This window comes from Leucopleurus acutus (assembly GCF_964270905.1).
Source record: "Leucopleurus acutus genome assembly, chromosome: 16".
NCBI lineage: Eukaryota > Metazoa > Chordata > Mammalia > Artiodactyla > Delphinidae > Leucopleurus > Leucopleurus acutus.
This window is the reverse complement of record NC_139158.1, coordinates 19,313,400-19,330,150: the sequence shown is the minus strand read 5'-3', so window position 1 is coordinate 19,330,150 and position 16,751 is coordinate 19,313,400. Positions and strand designations below refer to the sequence as shown.

The 16,751-nt window shown below is 46.3% G+C and overlaps 1 protein-coding gene across 6 annotated transcripts in view; it reads left to right on the top strand.

Annotated features, from left to right (window-relative positions):
• The window catches only part of SLC5A11 (solute carrier family 5 member 11), a gene marked incomplete at both ends in the record, with an annotated part of 42,436 nt that overhangs the window by 13,374 nt on the left and 12,311 nt on the right, over nt 1-16,751 (top strand). For 2 of the 6 annotated variants that reach the window (XM_082857205.1, XM_082857204.1), the window contains 4 exons: nt 5,608-5,712; nt 7,099-7,204; nt 9,883-9,963; nt 13,292-13,497. In XM_082857205.1, coding sequence (XP_082713331.1) covers nt 5,608-5,712; nt 7,099-7,204; nt 9,883-9,963; nt 13,292-13,497 — 498 coding nt within the window. The remainder of the gene's footprint in view (nt 1-5,607; nt 5,713-7,098; nt 7,205-9,882; nt 9,964-13,291; nt 13,498-16,751) is intronic. The other 4 variants (XM_082857203.1, XM_082857201.1, XM_082857200.1 and 1 more) reach the window with 3 other exon arrangements.

Below are 16,751 nucleotides of genomic sequence, written 5' to 3'. Positions count from 1 at the left end.
TCACCAGAGAAGTCCCACTCACTGTTCTTTCCACTGAAAATTCTGTTTATATATTTTCTGGCCATTTGGATTTTCTCTTTAGGGAAGTAACTTGTCTAGGACTTCTGCCAACCTTTCTATTATGTTATATAGCTTCTTCTTATTGATAGAAGCTCTTTATACATTCTGGAAACAAGTCCTTAGGGTGATTATATGTGTTGCAAATATCTTTTCCCCACTTACTCTGTGGTTTGCCTTTTAACTCTCTTTTTTTTTTTTTTTTTGCGGTATGTGGGCCTCTCACTGTTGTGGCCTCTCCCGTTGCGGAGCACAGGCTCCGGACGCGCAGGCTCAGCGGCCATGGCTCACGGGCCCAGTCGCTCCGCGGCATGTGGGATCTTCCCGGACCAGGGCACGAACCCGTGTCCCCTGCATCGGCAGGCGGACTCCCAACCACTGCGCCACCAGGGAAGCCCTGCCTTTTAACTCTCTTAATGGTGTTTTTTGATGAACAGATCTTAGATGTTTTAAAAAGTTATTTTATTCAAGTATAGTTGATTTACAATGTTGTGTTAATTTCTGCTGTACAGCAAAGTGATTCAGTTATACATATATATACATTCTTTTTCATATTCTTTTCCATTATGGTGTATCACAGGATATTGAATAGAGTTCCCTGTGCTATACAGTAGGACCATGTTGTTTATCCATTCTATATATATAATAGTTTGCATCTGCTAACCCCAAATTCCCGATCCATCCCTCCTCCGGCCCCCACCCCCTTTGCAACCACAAGTCTGTTCTCTATGTCTGTGAGTCTATTTCTGTTTCGTAGATGAGTTCATTTGTGTCATATTTTAGATTCCACATATAAGTGATATTGTATAGTATTTGTCTTTCTTCTCTTTCTCCATTCATCTGTTGATGGACATTTAGGTTGTTTCCATGTTTTGGCTATTGTGAATAGTGCTGCTATGAACTTGGGGTGCATGTATCTTTTTGGTTTTGTTTTGTTTTAATATTTATTTATTTACTTGGCTGTGTCGGGTCTTCATCGCAGCATGTAGGATCTTTCGTTGTGGCGCGCGAGCTTCTCTCTAGTTGTGGTGCATGCACTCTAGAGCACACGGGCTCAGTACTTGTGGTGCAGGGGCTTAGCTACCCCATGGTATGGGGGATCTTAGTTCCCGGACCAGGGGGTCTAACCTGTGTCCCCTGCATTGGAAGGCTGATTCTTAACCACTGGACCACCAGGGAAGTCCCCATGTGTCTTTTTGAATTAGAGTTTTGTCCGGATATACACCCAGGAGTGGGATTGCTGGATCACGTGGCAACTCCATTTTTAGTTTTCTAAGGAACCTCCATACTGTTTTCCATAGTGGCTACACCAACTTACATTCCAACCAACAGTGTAGGAGGGTTCCCTTTAACAGATCTTAGTTTTAATGTAGTTCCATTTATCACTTTTCCTTAATTACTATCTTTTATGTCTTATTAAAAAATATTTCCTACTCTAAAGTCATAAAGATATTCTCCTATATTACCTTCTAGAACTTTTCACATTTAAGTCAATTATCCACCTAGAAGTAATTTTTGTCTACCATATTTTGAGAATAGGATAACGCCAATATGACCCATCAAGAAAGTTACAGACCAGTTTTACTTATGAATATGGAAAATGACCTCTACTCCTTAGGGGCCCACCCTACTCTCTAACCACCAGTTTACTCCTGTCAGTTCATTCATTTATTTGTTCATTGAGGAAGCATTTATTGAGCTGAATGCCAACTGCATTCCAGGCACTGGTCTAACAGTTCCTCATCCTTACCAGGCTCTCTACTTCCCCAGCCCTTTACAGTGCTTTCACCTGTTGCTGGAAAGTTTTCCTTTTCCTTTGTGATTCGGTTAACTCCTATCATCTATCCAAATCCTACTTCAAGCAACTATTCCTCCAGGAAACCCTTTCTGACCTCTCTGATTAGGTGAAGTCTCCTCCTTCATTGTGTTTGCCACAGTTGCCGTTTTGCATTTGCTTGTGTGATTATTAAATTAATACGCCTCTCCCATTAGACTGTGTGTTTTTCCCATTATGCTTTCTCAACATCAGCAGTAGTAACATTTGGGGCAGGATAATTCTTTGTTGTGTGTTTTTATACGTGTGTGAGGGGTAGTGTGTTCATTGTAGGATGTTTGCAACATCCCCGATCTCTATCCACTAGATGCCAATAGCACCCCCCCCAAACTGTGGAAGCTGCAGTGTCTCCCGACATTGCCAAATGTTCCCTGGGGAGGTATGACATCTCTTCCTTCCATTGAGAGCCACTGCACTAGACTGTGTGTCTCTCCCAATAGATTGTAAGCTCCAGGAGGGCAAGAACTATCTCTGTTTTCTCCCAGTGTCTAGAACAGTGCCTGATACATAGTAGGTATTTGAAAAATATTTGTTGAAATTACTCAGTAGCAGGGTCCATGATTTCAGAAGGAAGTGAAATGAAGGATGAGCTGACACCCAAAAGAAGAGGCACCAGTTAGGGACTGAAAGTCTTGGTCAGGTCCCAAAGCCGGGGTCATCAGAGTGAGCAAACGGAAGGGTTGCACTGATGAAAATTTGGGGTATCGGAGGTGAATGGGGTCCTGGAGATGATGAGGTTTGGATGTTGGCCAGAGAAATGGGTTGCTGGAGTGGAAATGCCCATCTGTTGGGGTTAAACAAAGACACTGTACAAGATGTCCCAGTGGGTGCTCGTCACTGTCCTTGAAGCTGCTTCCAGACTCGGGGAAAGTCTAGAAAGAGGGGAAGACGGTGAAGGAGCTGAATTCTCATTGGCTGCTGGACAGTGTTCCCGGGAGGCTTGGGGTGGGCGGAAGTTGCTATGGCCGGATGGCATGGGTTTCCGAGGAAGAGGGAGAGGTTTTACATGAGGACTGAGTGTGGCTGTCTGAACGTGATTCAAGGGAGAGTAAGAGAGATGCTGAAATTCCCTCACTGCCCTGCACCCCCAGGAGATGAGGAACCACCAGACCAAGGCACTTGGGCGGTCCTCTCTCAGGGCAGCCGTCATTGGCTGCATTTATTTCCTGTTAACATTCACCCAGCAACACTCAGAGGGGGGTTCCTGTGTTAACAGTCATTTACCTCTCTGTCTCTGTCTCTCTCATCCTCGCTTGCTGGCAAATTGCCTTCCTAGCTACTTTACGACAAACAGCCTAGGTTCTGCCTCCCGTCTGTCAGCTAGCTTCACATTTCTCCCCAGAGTTTGATTTCTAGATACCAGTACTGCTCGCCTTCTGATGACTTTCATGCCTCCTTCCTTTCTTAGCTCATTAGAAACTTCCTGCATGTAGCAGGCTGTGCGGCTCTCTAGATCGTAATGGAGGTCAACTGATGATAAAACTGTCAGTCCTGGGCTTCCCTGGTGGCGCAGTGGTGGAGAGTCCGCCTGCTGATTCAGGGGACACGTGTTCGTGCCCCGGTCCGGGAAGATCCCACATGCCGCGGGGCGGCTGGGCCCGTGAGCCGTGGCCGCTGAGCCTGCACATCCGGAGCCTGTGCTCCGCAGCAGGAGAGGCCACAGCGGTGAGAGGACCGCGTACCGCAAAAAAAACCAAAAAACCTGTCAGCCAATGATAAGAGTCTTGCTCCCCAACAAAACCAGCTGGTGGTTGTCATTCACAGATGAGATAGTGAGTCCTCTCGAGGAGCATCTTCCTTGGTCCACTTATCTGAATGGGCTGAAGTTCTCATGCACTCTCTCTAATTAGCTTTCATACCATCACCAAGAGTGTGTCCATTCAATATGGTTTGATTGAATCTTTCCGTGTGTTATTCCCTGATAGAGTGTCAGAGCTCAGTGCAATGTGCTTCTGGAAAATCCCTGCTGTGTTTGCCTTGCAGCAAATCAGAGGGCTGAGGCAAGCCACTCATGAGGGTCAGAATCCCGAATTGCCCTTTTGGGGCGAGGGGGAGGAAAGAGATGCTTCTTTTTTTTTTTTTTTTAATTTTAAGGTGTCTATTTATTCCTAGAGTTCAATTTTTTGGGGCCAATATTTTATTATGAAAAAAACTTCCAACCTACATCAGTGTTGAAATAATTTGACACTGGACACTCTTACAGTCTTGAATACTGTACCCAGATTCTACTATTAACAACTTACCATTCTTTTTTTTTTTTTTTTTTTTTTTGCGGTACACGGGCCTCTCACTGTTGTGGCCTCTCCCGTTGTGGAGCACAGGCTCCAGACGCGCAGGCTCAGCGGCCATGGCTCACGGGCCCAGCTGCTTTGTGGCATGTGGGATCTTCCCGGACCGGGGCACGAACCCGTGTCCCCTGCATCGGCAGGTGGACTCTCAACCACTGCGCCACCAGGGAAGCCCCAACAACTTACCATTCTTGAATCAAGTCTGGCCATCCAGTCTCTCCCAGTCTCCACTCCCAGCTTCTTCTACCTTCACAATCTGACCTTGGGATGGATGGTTTGCCATTTATCAGCTCATGATCGGGTACCCATTAGTCTACTCCCTGGGTTAGACTAAGGAACACCCAAGCAGCAACAGCCTGGACGAGGGGCTGCAAACATAATCATTACTCTGTCTTTTCCCATCCAACATCCGGGACCTCATGGAAGAACAGTTGTGCATTTGAGGTTCCATTGTCTAGACATGGCATTGTCTCAACCCCCAAGTCTGCGGGTACAGTGAGGAGACTGGGCAAGGACATGCTATCCCCAAAGTGCCACCCAAATAATGGTTCTCCTCGGTGTGGCTCAGCCCCTGGGGTGCCTTATATGGTAATGGCACCTAGCTTTGGCCCACCCATCTGGACCTAATTCAGTGCTTCCCTGGTTTCTCTGCTGTCTCTGGATTCTCGGCTCCTGGTAACGTGGCTGAAGTGTTACATGAGAGCAACTTCCCCAAAGGTTAGAATATGGACAAATGGAGATGCTTGAGATGAGTTTAGGTGTTAGACATGGAGCCAACTACACGGAATCACCTGGCGAAATTAGTTCCTCTTCCATCATCTTTCAATGAGCTCAAGGGTAAAGTCTCCTGTTGGTGTTAGTGAGCATTTAACACCTGTTCAACACTTTTCCTGACTTCTTTTTTTTTTTTTTTTAAAGAAAGAATGAGTAAGCTCTGGGCCCAGGGTTTTTGGTGTGCAAGAGGAAGTTGCCAGGAAAGAATAGAACATGAATGAGTGACTTTATTATCCATGTGCATATTTCTGCTGGTTCCCTTAAGTTTAGGATTGATATTTCATTTACAGTGGTGATTTGAAGTTTTCTTTTTAGATAAGTTTACTTCAATATAAACATGAGTTGGTTTAAAGAAAAACATTAAGTTTTATAATAGTAACATCTATATTAATAAGTTTTATGTAATAACATTAATAACACAGAAGAGGGCAAAAATTGGGGTGGCGTATACATTTGGGATATATGATAGTTGGGTACCTAACTCTGCATAGAACCCCAGTCCATCCTCACCCCACCCCTTTGTTCCATTTTCTCCTCTCTTTTAAGTCTCCCATTGAGAATCCCCAGAAGCCCATCTGTGCTTCTGAGTTTGGGGAGAGGTGGGGAGGGGGAAGAAGGGCTGTTGGGTTGCAAAATCTCAACTCTGGTCCCCAGGTCACCACGATGCCAGAATACCTAAGGAAACGCTTTGGCGGCAACAGGATCCCCGTCATCCTGGCTGTGCTCTACCTGTTTATCTACATCTTCACCAAGATCTCGGTAAGGTGGGGACACAGCCTGGTGAGAAGCTCAGCTGGTGGTGTCCCTCTCCTATTGAGGAAGCTTCTGGGAGGTTCAAGGAAGTTGGGAGGGGTGGGGGCAAAGGCTAAGCAGGGGCAAAGGAAGTACGGAAAAAAGGTAGAGGAAAGGACTCCTCCTCCTTCTCCTGCCAAAGCTTCTTCAGCAACATCTTGGGATGGTGCCCATCACTGAATGGGACTCCGAGAGCCCTCAGGTGGGTCTGTCATCTTCCTCCTGGGATCAGGCAGTTATCAACTATTAATCATATGTGCTGATGGCCCACTGAGCCTGCCCCACCCTGACGTTTGGATGGGCAGGCCAAGAGCAGATGCTTTGCAGCCTCCAGTGCGTGCTGCTCAGCCCGACTCACACCGATGCCCTCTTCTCTTCCATCTGGAGCTGGGGGAAACCTTGTCCTATGTGGGGGAGGGGGGGTGGGCAGAGGAATTCCATTCAATTCAAACAACAATAACTGACTCTGTGCCAGCTCCAGGTGTGAAGGGCAGAAGGACAATGCTCGCTCTCCTTCTGGTGGGAAGCTACAGATGTGGGGAAACCTTCCCAAGGAAAGTTACATCTGAGGAGGATGTAGAGAGGATGTAGAGAAAGGGGGATTGGCATTCCAGAGGGCTGGACAGAATAAGAAAACGCTTGGGGGCATGAAAAAACATGACTTGTTAGGGAAACAGGGTGTATTTCAGTGTGTCTGGGAGCATGAAGTGAGTAAAGAAAATGAGGTCAAGTGGCAAACCATGGAGGGCAAACCATGGAGGGCCTGGTATACAGCTCTAACTTATTTGAACATTATCTTGGGGGCAGTAGGGAGCTACTGAAGAGTTTTGATGAGGATGAGATGATCGTGATGGTATTTGATAAAGGCTGCAGTGTGGAGGATGGAGAGTAGGCAGATCAAGAATAGGAGCAGGGGGCTTCCCTGGTGGCGCAGTCGTTGAGAGTCCACCTGCCGATGCAGGGGATACGGGTTTGTGCCCCGGTCCGGGAAGATCCCACATGCCGCGGAGCGGCTGGGCCCCTGAGCCATGGCCGCTGAGCCTGCGTGTCTGGAGCCTGTGCTCCGCAGGGGGAGAGGCCGCAGCAGTGAGAGGCCTGCGTACCAACAACAACAACAAAAAAAAAGAATAGGAGCAGGAAGACGACTGAGGCGCTTGTATTAGCCCAGTGAAGGGGCCTCAAACATGGTCACCCGTAGGGCTCCCGTTCGAGACCCCTGATCTAGGAAGAGATGAAGAAAGGACATCATATGATGTTTCTGTGTTTGCCAGAGTCAAGGCTAGGGCCTGAGCCTGGGGAAACTGGCTAAAACGTCCATCCATTCATTCACCCGTCAACTTCATGTCTCTCCAGGTAGACATGTATGCAGGTGCCATCTTCATTCAGCAGTCTTTGCGCCTAAATCTCTACCTGGCCATAGTCGGGCTGCTGGCCATCACAGCTCTATACACTGTTGCAGGTACGACTGAACAAGGGGTGATTCTGGGAGAGGTGGTGGGCAGGGGCTGTGGGCCACCCTGTCTTTTCCTGGCTCGTCTTCTGATGTTCCAGTGTGCTAAGACCATGTCTTCATGAACCCTCAGTCCATCACCCCAGATAATACGATTTCTCTTGGTCATTGTCCAAAGGAAGAGGGATGCCTGATAGAAGGGAGGATTTTAAAAGGTACCGCAAGTGCATAAAGCTATTTTCCGTTTATTTATTCAAGAACTATTCATTAGAACCTACTAGCTGCTGAGCATGTGTAGTCACACACACTGTACAAAGCTAGACCATAAACCACTGCTATTCTGCAGCCTGAGGCCGGGGAGCCTCAACTTTCCCCCTCAGACTTGCATCCCAGAAGAGTGGCTGGTGGAGTGCAGCACCTGCACATGTATCTGCTTTTGAATATTCACCTTCTCATCTTCTGTTCCAGTTTCATCCTTCTCTGCCTCCTCTTGGTGTAATTCATTCCACAAATTATCTATATCTATCTATGTATCACCCACTATATGCCAGGCATCATGCTAGGAAATGGGGCATAGCGGGCAACAAGATAAACAAAATCGTTTTTTTGGCCGTGCAGCTTGTGGGATCTTAGTTCCCTCACCAGGGATTGAACCCGGGCCCACGGCACTGAAAGCACCCAGTCCTAACCACTGGACCCCCAGGGAATTCCCATGACAGAAAAAATCTTTACTCCAAAGGAACTTACATTCTAGTGGGGAAGGGGGGACAGACAATGAACAAGGAAGCCAATAAGTGATGTCAGAGTATACTGTTATAAGAAGATGGGGAATAATGGTGGGAGGATTCTTTTCCATCCAACGTACAGGCAAGGCCTCTCTAAGGTGATATGTGGACCAGATTTAAATGAGGTAGAGGGAAGACTCTGACATGAGAACCCGTGTTGTTTGTTTGAGGAGTAGCAAGGGGGTCAGGGTGACTGAAGCTGAGCGAGCACGTGTGTTGAGGCTGAGTCCTGTCTAGCTGTGGAGGAGGCCACTCATACAAGCTGCAGTGACAGCGGTGACACCAGCATCGGCTGTGCTGCAGCCCTGATGGGAGGAGAAAGGAGTGGAGGAAAGGGCAGGCACCGGAGCCTCGAAGGAAATCAGATGAGCCTGGATTTAGTCCCAAATGCCGTGGAACACCACTGGAGGCTCTAGACAGAAGAGTGACCCGTTCTCAGAAATACAAAAGCCCGCTGATGCAGAAAGATCTGGGCTGAGTTTTCAGCGCTAACAGAAGCCACGTGTCTGGGGCACAGGGAAAGGAAAGGTTTAGTCGCAATTGCCAATCTGTCCCTCTGTTTCCTTGTTTGGGGGTGTCTCCCCCATTAGACCAGAAGCTCCGAGGAGACAGGCAGCATGCTGTTTTGTCTGCCTCTGTATCCCTACCATGTAGAACTAGGTTGGGCGCTCACCAGATGTTTGGTGAGTGATTGCATAAAACACTAGCTGCAGTGCCTGGTAAGTGATAAATGCCCAATAAACATTAGTATAGAGACGTGGGTGGGTTTCAGTGGTATCAGTCTTCAGGATCTCACCACACTCAGGCTAATTGCCTGAGTGGGGCCAGCAGAGAACCGGGGCCAGATGCTAAGCCAGTTCTCTCTCCATTTGTGAGATGACCCTATTCCTGGGGCAAAGAAGGAGGAATCACAGAACAACACCCACATGAATGTCTGTTTGGTTTTCTTAGTGTACTGTGACTTTACCCATGAGTAAATCTGTTCATGTCAGATAAGTGTCCCTTCTCTGTAGGGAAAGAGGAAGGAGAAAAGGATAGGGAAGAGACTGGAAAGATTGTTTTGTCCAGATGCTGATGGATTTGCTACCATGATTGTCATTACAAAGATTTTTCTAGGTGGCAAGACCAATAAGAATCCACTGAGGCCAACCACTGTGACCCTCTTTGGGAAGCCTGTTAGACTCTGAATACCTAGTACTCACATCCTCTTTCCAATGTTTAAATAAAGGTCTTCAGAGCTTGGGGACCATGGCCCAAGCATCACTTCCCATGTCAGTTAGAAATTACTGTGTAACTAACCACCTACCCCCCATTAAGGAGTTAATGGCTTATTTCCGCCCACAATTCATTCCATGCGTTGCCTGGGTGGTTCTTCTGCTGGGCTCACCTGGCTCGGTTGAATTATACTAGTTAGATGGTACCTGGAACAGCTGGGTGGAACAACATGGTCTCACTCAGGTGGCTGCTGGTTAGCTTGGCTGTCAGCTGGGCTTTCCTTCCAGGTGGCCCTCATGCTCCATGAGGCTAGACTGGGCTTCTTAAAGAAGCACAGTGTTCTCGGGGCAACACAAGAACAAGAGCAGGAACTGCAGGCCTCTTGAGGACCAGACTTGGAGCTGCACAACATCACTTCCACCATATCTAGTGGTTAAAGCAAGTCATTCGGCCAAACCATATTTAAGAAGAAGAGAAATCTTCACCTCAACGTGAAAGGAGCAACAAGGCCACATTACTAAATGGGCAGGCACCTGGGAAGGAGATATTGTGGCCATCTTTGCAAACAATCAACACTAGGAACCCTCCCCCGTCAGGTCTGGAAATTCCAAGTTCCCTCTGGCACCCAGAGTAACTCCTCTCCCCCAGAGGACCTGACCTTCACCTCAGTGCTCATCTTCCCACTAGGTGGCCTGGCTGCTGTGATCTACACGGATGCTCTACAGACCCTGATCATGCTTATAGGAGCGCTCACCCTGATGGGCTACAGTAAGTGGGGTGCCAGGGTCATTTGGGTGGATGACAGCACCTCTCTCAAGCATGGACATCTGCTTTCATCACTGTTTCAAACCCAGCTGGGGATTCCTGCTTGAGGCATGGTCATTTTAGCTGGAAGAGAGCTGTGCGTATCATGGAAACTTACTGTTTTTTAAGGAAAAGTTAATAGATCCTCCTATGTTGATATGGATAAATAATTAAATAAACAAATAAAAGGGGGCAAAAGGAAAACTCTTCCTTACAGGAGAATTCCAATTAATAAATGAAGACAGATTGAGGGAAATAGAATATCACTATTAGAACACCACAGTCATAATTGCTATAGACAAGATCCAATGATAAATGCTGGAGTCAGCGCATGAAAGTTTATGAAGAAATAAGATATTTGCTTGGTCTCAAAGTATCACGTCCAAAATATTTATTAATTACAAAGGGCAATATAGCCACTTTACAGTGGAGAAACATGGCACGTGCCACTGTAACTAAGCGATCAAGGCATATTAACTGATATTACAGTAATCAGACGTACCAGTATGTAGCTTCTGATATGGTACATTGAGAAGGACACAGCATCACCTCTGTGCCATTCTTGCCAAAATATATAACCTCAACTTCATCGTAAATAAACATCAGGCAAACCCAAATTAAGGGACATTTTACACACTACAATGACCAGTATTCTTCAAAAGTATCAAGGACATGAAAAATAAGGAAAGACTGAGGAACTACAGAGAAAGGAGGAAACATAAATAAACACAGTGTGGGATCCTGGATTGGATCCCAGAAGAGAAAAAGAACATTAGTGGTGCAAATTGAACAGCCCATACTGTAGTTAATAGTAAGGCACCAATGTTAATTTCTTAGTTTCTGTAACTGTACTTGGCTTATGTAAGACAGTGACACTAGGAGAAGGTGTATGGGAACTCTCTGTACTACTTGTACAACTCTTCTGTATGTCTATAATTGTCTCAAAATTAGAAGTTCATAAATGAATACCTATTAAAACACTAGTGATCCAGATGTTTTATCATTTAATGCTCATAACAACCCAATGATACCAGTATTATTTTTACCCTTTTTGTTGGATGAGAAAATTAAGGCACCAACTGTTAGCGCAAGGTCACAAAGTTAAATTCAAAGCCAGGATTCAAACCCAGTCAGACTGATTTCAGATCTCATACACTTCCTTCCCCATCACACTCCCTGATGACGATAGTGGGGAGATAATGTGGTAATAACTTTTGTGGGAAGAGTCTAAGAGCAGGAGTCAAAGAGTATAGGCAGGAATTTTTACCTTAACATTGTGCCTTCCTGCCTGCCGATGCAGGTTACGCGGGTTCGTGCCCCGGTCCGGGAAGATCCCACATGCCGTGGAGTGGCTGGGCCCGTGAGCCATGGCTGTTGAGCCTGCGCGTCTGGAGCCTGTGCTCCGCAATGGGCGAAGCCACAACAGTGAGAGGCCCACATACCGCCAAAAAAAAACCCAAAAAACAACAACAAAAAAAGAGAAACTGAAAAACTGACCTAAAATGGAGCTTATTAAAGTGACTGAAATCAAGATCCCCCACTTTCCTTTATACCAAAAGGATTCCAAATTTCATTTGGTACCCTGATGTCTCCTACATGGGTGCTACTCAGACTGTGGTCCAGGGACCAGCAGCATCAGTGTCAACTGGGAGCCCATTAGAAGGGCAGAATCCCAGGCACCACTGCAGACTTGCTGAATCAGGATATGCTTTTTAATGGTTCCCAGGTGATTCGTGTGTACATTAAAGTTTACGATGCTCTGCCTACTTTATCTTCACCCATCCTGGGGTGATTCTTGTCTCAGCCTTTCTACCTGCTATTATCTATATGTATGTGCTTTACACACTCAGATGGTCAGGTCCAATTATTATTTTTTTTTTGCGGTACGCGGGCCTCTCACAGCTGCGGCCTCTCCCGTTGCGGAGCGCAGGCTCCGGACGCGCAGGCACCGGACGCGCAGGCTCAGCGGCCACGGCTCACGGGCCCAGCCGCTCCGCGGCATGTGGGATCTTCCCGGACGGGGGAACGAACCTGCGTCCCCTGCATCGGCAGGCGGACTCTCAACCACTGCGCCGCCAGGGAAGCCCAGGTCCAATTATTAATAAAACCTCCCTCCTTCCCACTACCACAAAATAATTTTTCAGGGAAAAAAAAAGCATGACAAAAATTTATCATCACAATATTTTTCCCCCAGTAGCCACTGTTCACCACAACCTTCAGCAAAGATAAGCTAGGCTGCAGATTACATATCATTCCTACTCAAGTGGTAACACCAACCCCTTCTCTTCCATACCAAAAAACAAAGAAACAAACAAAAAACCAAAAATAAAACACAAGAAAAAAACAAAACAACAACAAAAAGACAAACACAACCTTCCAGAACGTAATCCAGTGAGAGCAATGTTATTTGGGGGATAACCTTGAATCTGTTCAATTAATGAAAAGAAGCAAATTATCTGCAGATTGCAGTGCTTTATTATTTTTTAAGGACAACACACGTTTGTGCCAGGTGCTGTGCATTTTATGTGCATTATCTCACTGTCTTTCTCCAGCCCTATGAGGTTGGTGCTACATTATCCCCACCTGCAGATGAGGAAACCGAATCTCAGGGAAGCGACTTGCTCAAGGCCATAAGTTACTTGGACCACTCTTGTGATACCATGAATTGAGAGTAGCTGAGAAGAAGTTCAGAGGTGAAAGAATGTTTCCTTCAGGCAGGCTTTCTTAACCTGGACAGAATTCACGGGTTTTGTGAATCTTGGATGGGAAAGAAATTCATCTCTATTTTCATATTAGCATCTTTCAATGATTAGTGTAGGCAACAAACCACAGGAAAATTTGCAATATCTGTGACTTTGATACCAAAACACACCCCCCGAGGTTTTATCCAAATGTTTTTACAGTTGCTTCTGATGTATTAAAACACTGTGTCCATGGTTATTTTAAAACTAAATTGTTATTTGACCCACTGTGGGGTCTTTCTACCTAATGGAGCACATAAATAAATTACTACGTCAGAGTTTTTATGGTTTGATGGGTGCCTTCAACATATTTGGTTTTCTTTACAATCTATGTATTGTGTATCGTATATTTAGGAATATTATTCTGAAAAGCAATCCATAGTCACTACCAAAGGCATGAAAAAAAAAAAAGGCGAAGAACCTTTAAGTCAACTAACTTTCCTTGGTATCTCTGTTCTAAGTAGGATTTCACCAATCTCCAGCCATCCCTTCATGAGTTGCTGTGGATCAGTCTGAGTTCCTGGCAAATTTGGGTTTCCTCTGAATACTAGGTTTCGCTGCAGTCGGCGGGTTGGAAGGCCTGGAAGAGAAATACTTCTTGGCTGTGGCCAGCAACCGGAGTGGGAACAGCAGCTGCGGGCTGCCCCGGGAGGATGCCTTCCATATTTTCCGAGACCCACTGACATCTGATCTCCCGTGGCCTGGGATCCTATTTGGAATGTCCATCCCGTCCCTCTGGTACTGGTGCACCGATCAGGTACAGGGCAGCAGCTGAGAAAGCTACTCTCGGGGACGCTTCCTTCCTTGGAGTATCTGGAGGCTGAGTTTTTTTCTCCCGCTATCTGTTCTCTTATTTGCGTTTCTCCCCAAACATCCTTGAGAACTTCTTTCTCTCTACTGCTCTACGTGTTATCTTCTTATTCTTATTCGTGTCGCAGCAAATCCACAGCTACTGATATTTGCAAAGGGGAAAGCTTGATACATCCTGCTGGATGTCTGGAAGGATCCAGTAAGCAAAAGAGATGAAACATTTTAAAGAGAGGTTAAAACTGGTATTGGTATTATTTGCTCCACAAATACTCACTAGGTGTGCTCTATGTGCCAGCCACTTGGAAATCACAAGTAAACAAATCAAACAGGCTCTCGGAGCTCACCTTCTTCTGGTGGAGGTAGACAGGCAATAAATAAGTTACGGGGAACGTTAAAAGGTGATAACTGTCATTTAAAAAAAAAAACAAGCAGAGGCGGGGGTGGTGGAAATGGAGGGTGTGGGAGTGTCATCTAAAATAGAGTGATTAGGGGAGTCATGGTTGAGAAGTGACCTCTGAGCTAAGGAGAGTGAGTGGGCTCTGGTGATTGTTGGGGAGGAGAGTTTTAGGCAGAGGGACCCGCCAAAGCAAAGCCCTTAAAGCAAATATATAACTGGTGTGAAGAAAGAAATGAGAAAAGCAAAAGGCACTGTGGTGTGTATAATAAGCCCTTTTGTGTTAAAAGGTGTGTGGGGGGGATAGAATCCATATTTGCATTTGCTTGTATGTGCTGAAGGAAACTCCGGATGGATGTATATAAAACTAAGAGCAGTTACCTGTGGGCAGGGAGGTGGGCAGATGTGCCAGGATGGATGGAAGCCATTTCACTGCACACCTGTTTATACTTTCTCAGGTTTCAAACCCTGTGAATATATCATCTGTTGAAATGGCTTTTTCCATTACATTAATGATCAGAGATCTGTGTGCCATTTTGGAAGCCCTATTTCATATTCAGGGCTGATGAGACTTTAAATAAAATAATGATCATGGAGTCGGACTACTGAATTGATGGAGGGGACACTGCAGAGAGTGAATCCAGGTCACCCCAAGGGTCAGAACTCCTGAGTGAAGAGCTAGAAACCAAGAGCTAGAGATGGGTGTAATACTGCCCCTTTAAGAGAGAGCACCCCTTCTCTTCCTTAGCAAATCTCAGGCTGGAGAGACCCTGGGAGACAGCTCAGACTGAGGCTAACAGCCTGGGCTTTAACCTCAACAGACCTGGAATCAAGTTCAGGTGGCATAACCTTGGGACACCGTCTAAGATCTCTGAGCCTCTGTTTCTTCATTAGTGGGGTTACTAATAATTGTGAAAAAGGGGAGCATTCGGAATTTGCTCATAGTCTTTTTTGTTGCAGGCGCATTTAATAAACTGTTTAAAACATTTACATTTTTGCTTTTTTTTTTTTTTTTTTGCGGTACGTGGGCATCTCACTGTTGTGGCCTCTCCTGTTGCGGAGCACAGGCTCCGGACACGCAGGCTCAGCAGTCCATGGCTCACGGGCCCAGCCACCCCACGGCATGTGGGATCTTCCCGGACCGGGGCACGAACCTGCGTCCCCTGCATCGGCAGGCAGACTCTCAACCACTGCGCCACCAGGGAAGCCCTTTGCTATGGTTTTATGCTACTGCTCTTGACATGGCCCAACAGCTTATATTTATTAATCTATACAAACATTTCCTTGAGATGCCTCACACCCTTACTAGCTGGGATTCCAGTGTGCAGCCCTTGAAGCCCACCTCCAACCCACCTCGCATTGTTCAAGAGCCTGGGGACTTAATTAATCCGGGATGACTTGATCTTCTTCCAAAGGGCAGGCAGGGCCAGAGGGGCCAGAAACCCAAGCCCTCCTTGGACCCCATGACTTCTGGTTTTGCGGCTGCTGAGCTGAATTCTGTTGAGTCCAAAGACTGTGTTAGTCCCTTGGGCTGGTGCTGCCCTATGTAGCTCATTTCAGAGCAGGAGAAAGACAAAGCAGCATTCACTGTTCACTGACTGGGGGCGTGTTCCTAATCTCCCTGGGCAGAGACGGAAGAGGTAAATCACAATCGATAATCGTAATGACACAAACATTGATTGATGCTGGACCATCTACCAGTAACTGATATAAGCATTTCCTATATGTTAACTCATTGATTTTCATAACATTCCTATGAGTCATGCTCCATTCCTTGGGTCCGGGGGTTGCCGTACAGGGCGACACCCTCTTCCCAGGGCTTGTGGGGTTTTGAGCAGCACAAGTCTCTTAAAACTTACTCAGCTGGAGGCTCCGCTTCACGGGAATAAAAGCCAGCATTCTTCTCAGTCACAGCTTTGGATCTCCTGTCGAAAGGGCTTGGTTTTCCAAAGCTCTAAATTCTTTCCTCTCTGCTTCCAGATGGACCGACAAGGACTGAAGCTTGCATGCCTCTTTTTGGCACCTTTATGAAGCAGTAAAAAGTATTCTATGGTTGCTGTATCGTTCCATGTAACTATCACATTGTTAAGTGTTCTAGAAAGCCCAGTAGGTGTGTGTTTGGAGTCCTGAGAAATGACAGGTAACAAACAGCTGACTTCCCAGCTCTGGATAGAGGGATCCTCACTGCTCCTTCACCTTTCCTCACATAAGCTGATGCCACGTTTTAGAGTCTTTCACTGACAACATCCAAACCAATAATAATCTGTGCAGGTGAGGGTACACTTGGTTGCAAGTCACAGAAAAAAAAATCAAATTTAAACCAGCTTAGGAAAAGGGTAGGGGATTTATTAGCTCATGGAATACGAACGGCAGGAAGCTGAACTAGCCTTCAGAAAGTGCTGGAACTTTTTCTGGTTTCTTTCTCCGTTGTCTTTCTCTCTTACCTGCTGACTTCATGGTCTCTCACTGCAGACCAACTGCAAAGAGACTGACAGCTCTCCAAGTCCCAAATCCAAATACCCTGTGTAAGGGCTCTGATTGGCCAGGGGTGGGTCAGGTGCCTCCCCCTGGATCAGGCAGATTCCATACCCAAGATGACAGGGTAGCCTTGTGGAGAGGGAATGGGTTTCAAAAGAAGCAGCAGGACGCTCTAGGAAGCCTATGCCATTGATGAACATTATTTAAAAAAATGGGAAGAATTCCCACTTTGTCCTGCTCACCACAGCACCATAATGGTAATGACATTTCACTCCTCTTGTCCACAGTTCACTGAACCAACTCCTAAAAGCTCTAGTAACTCACTAAGC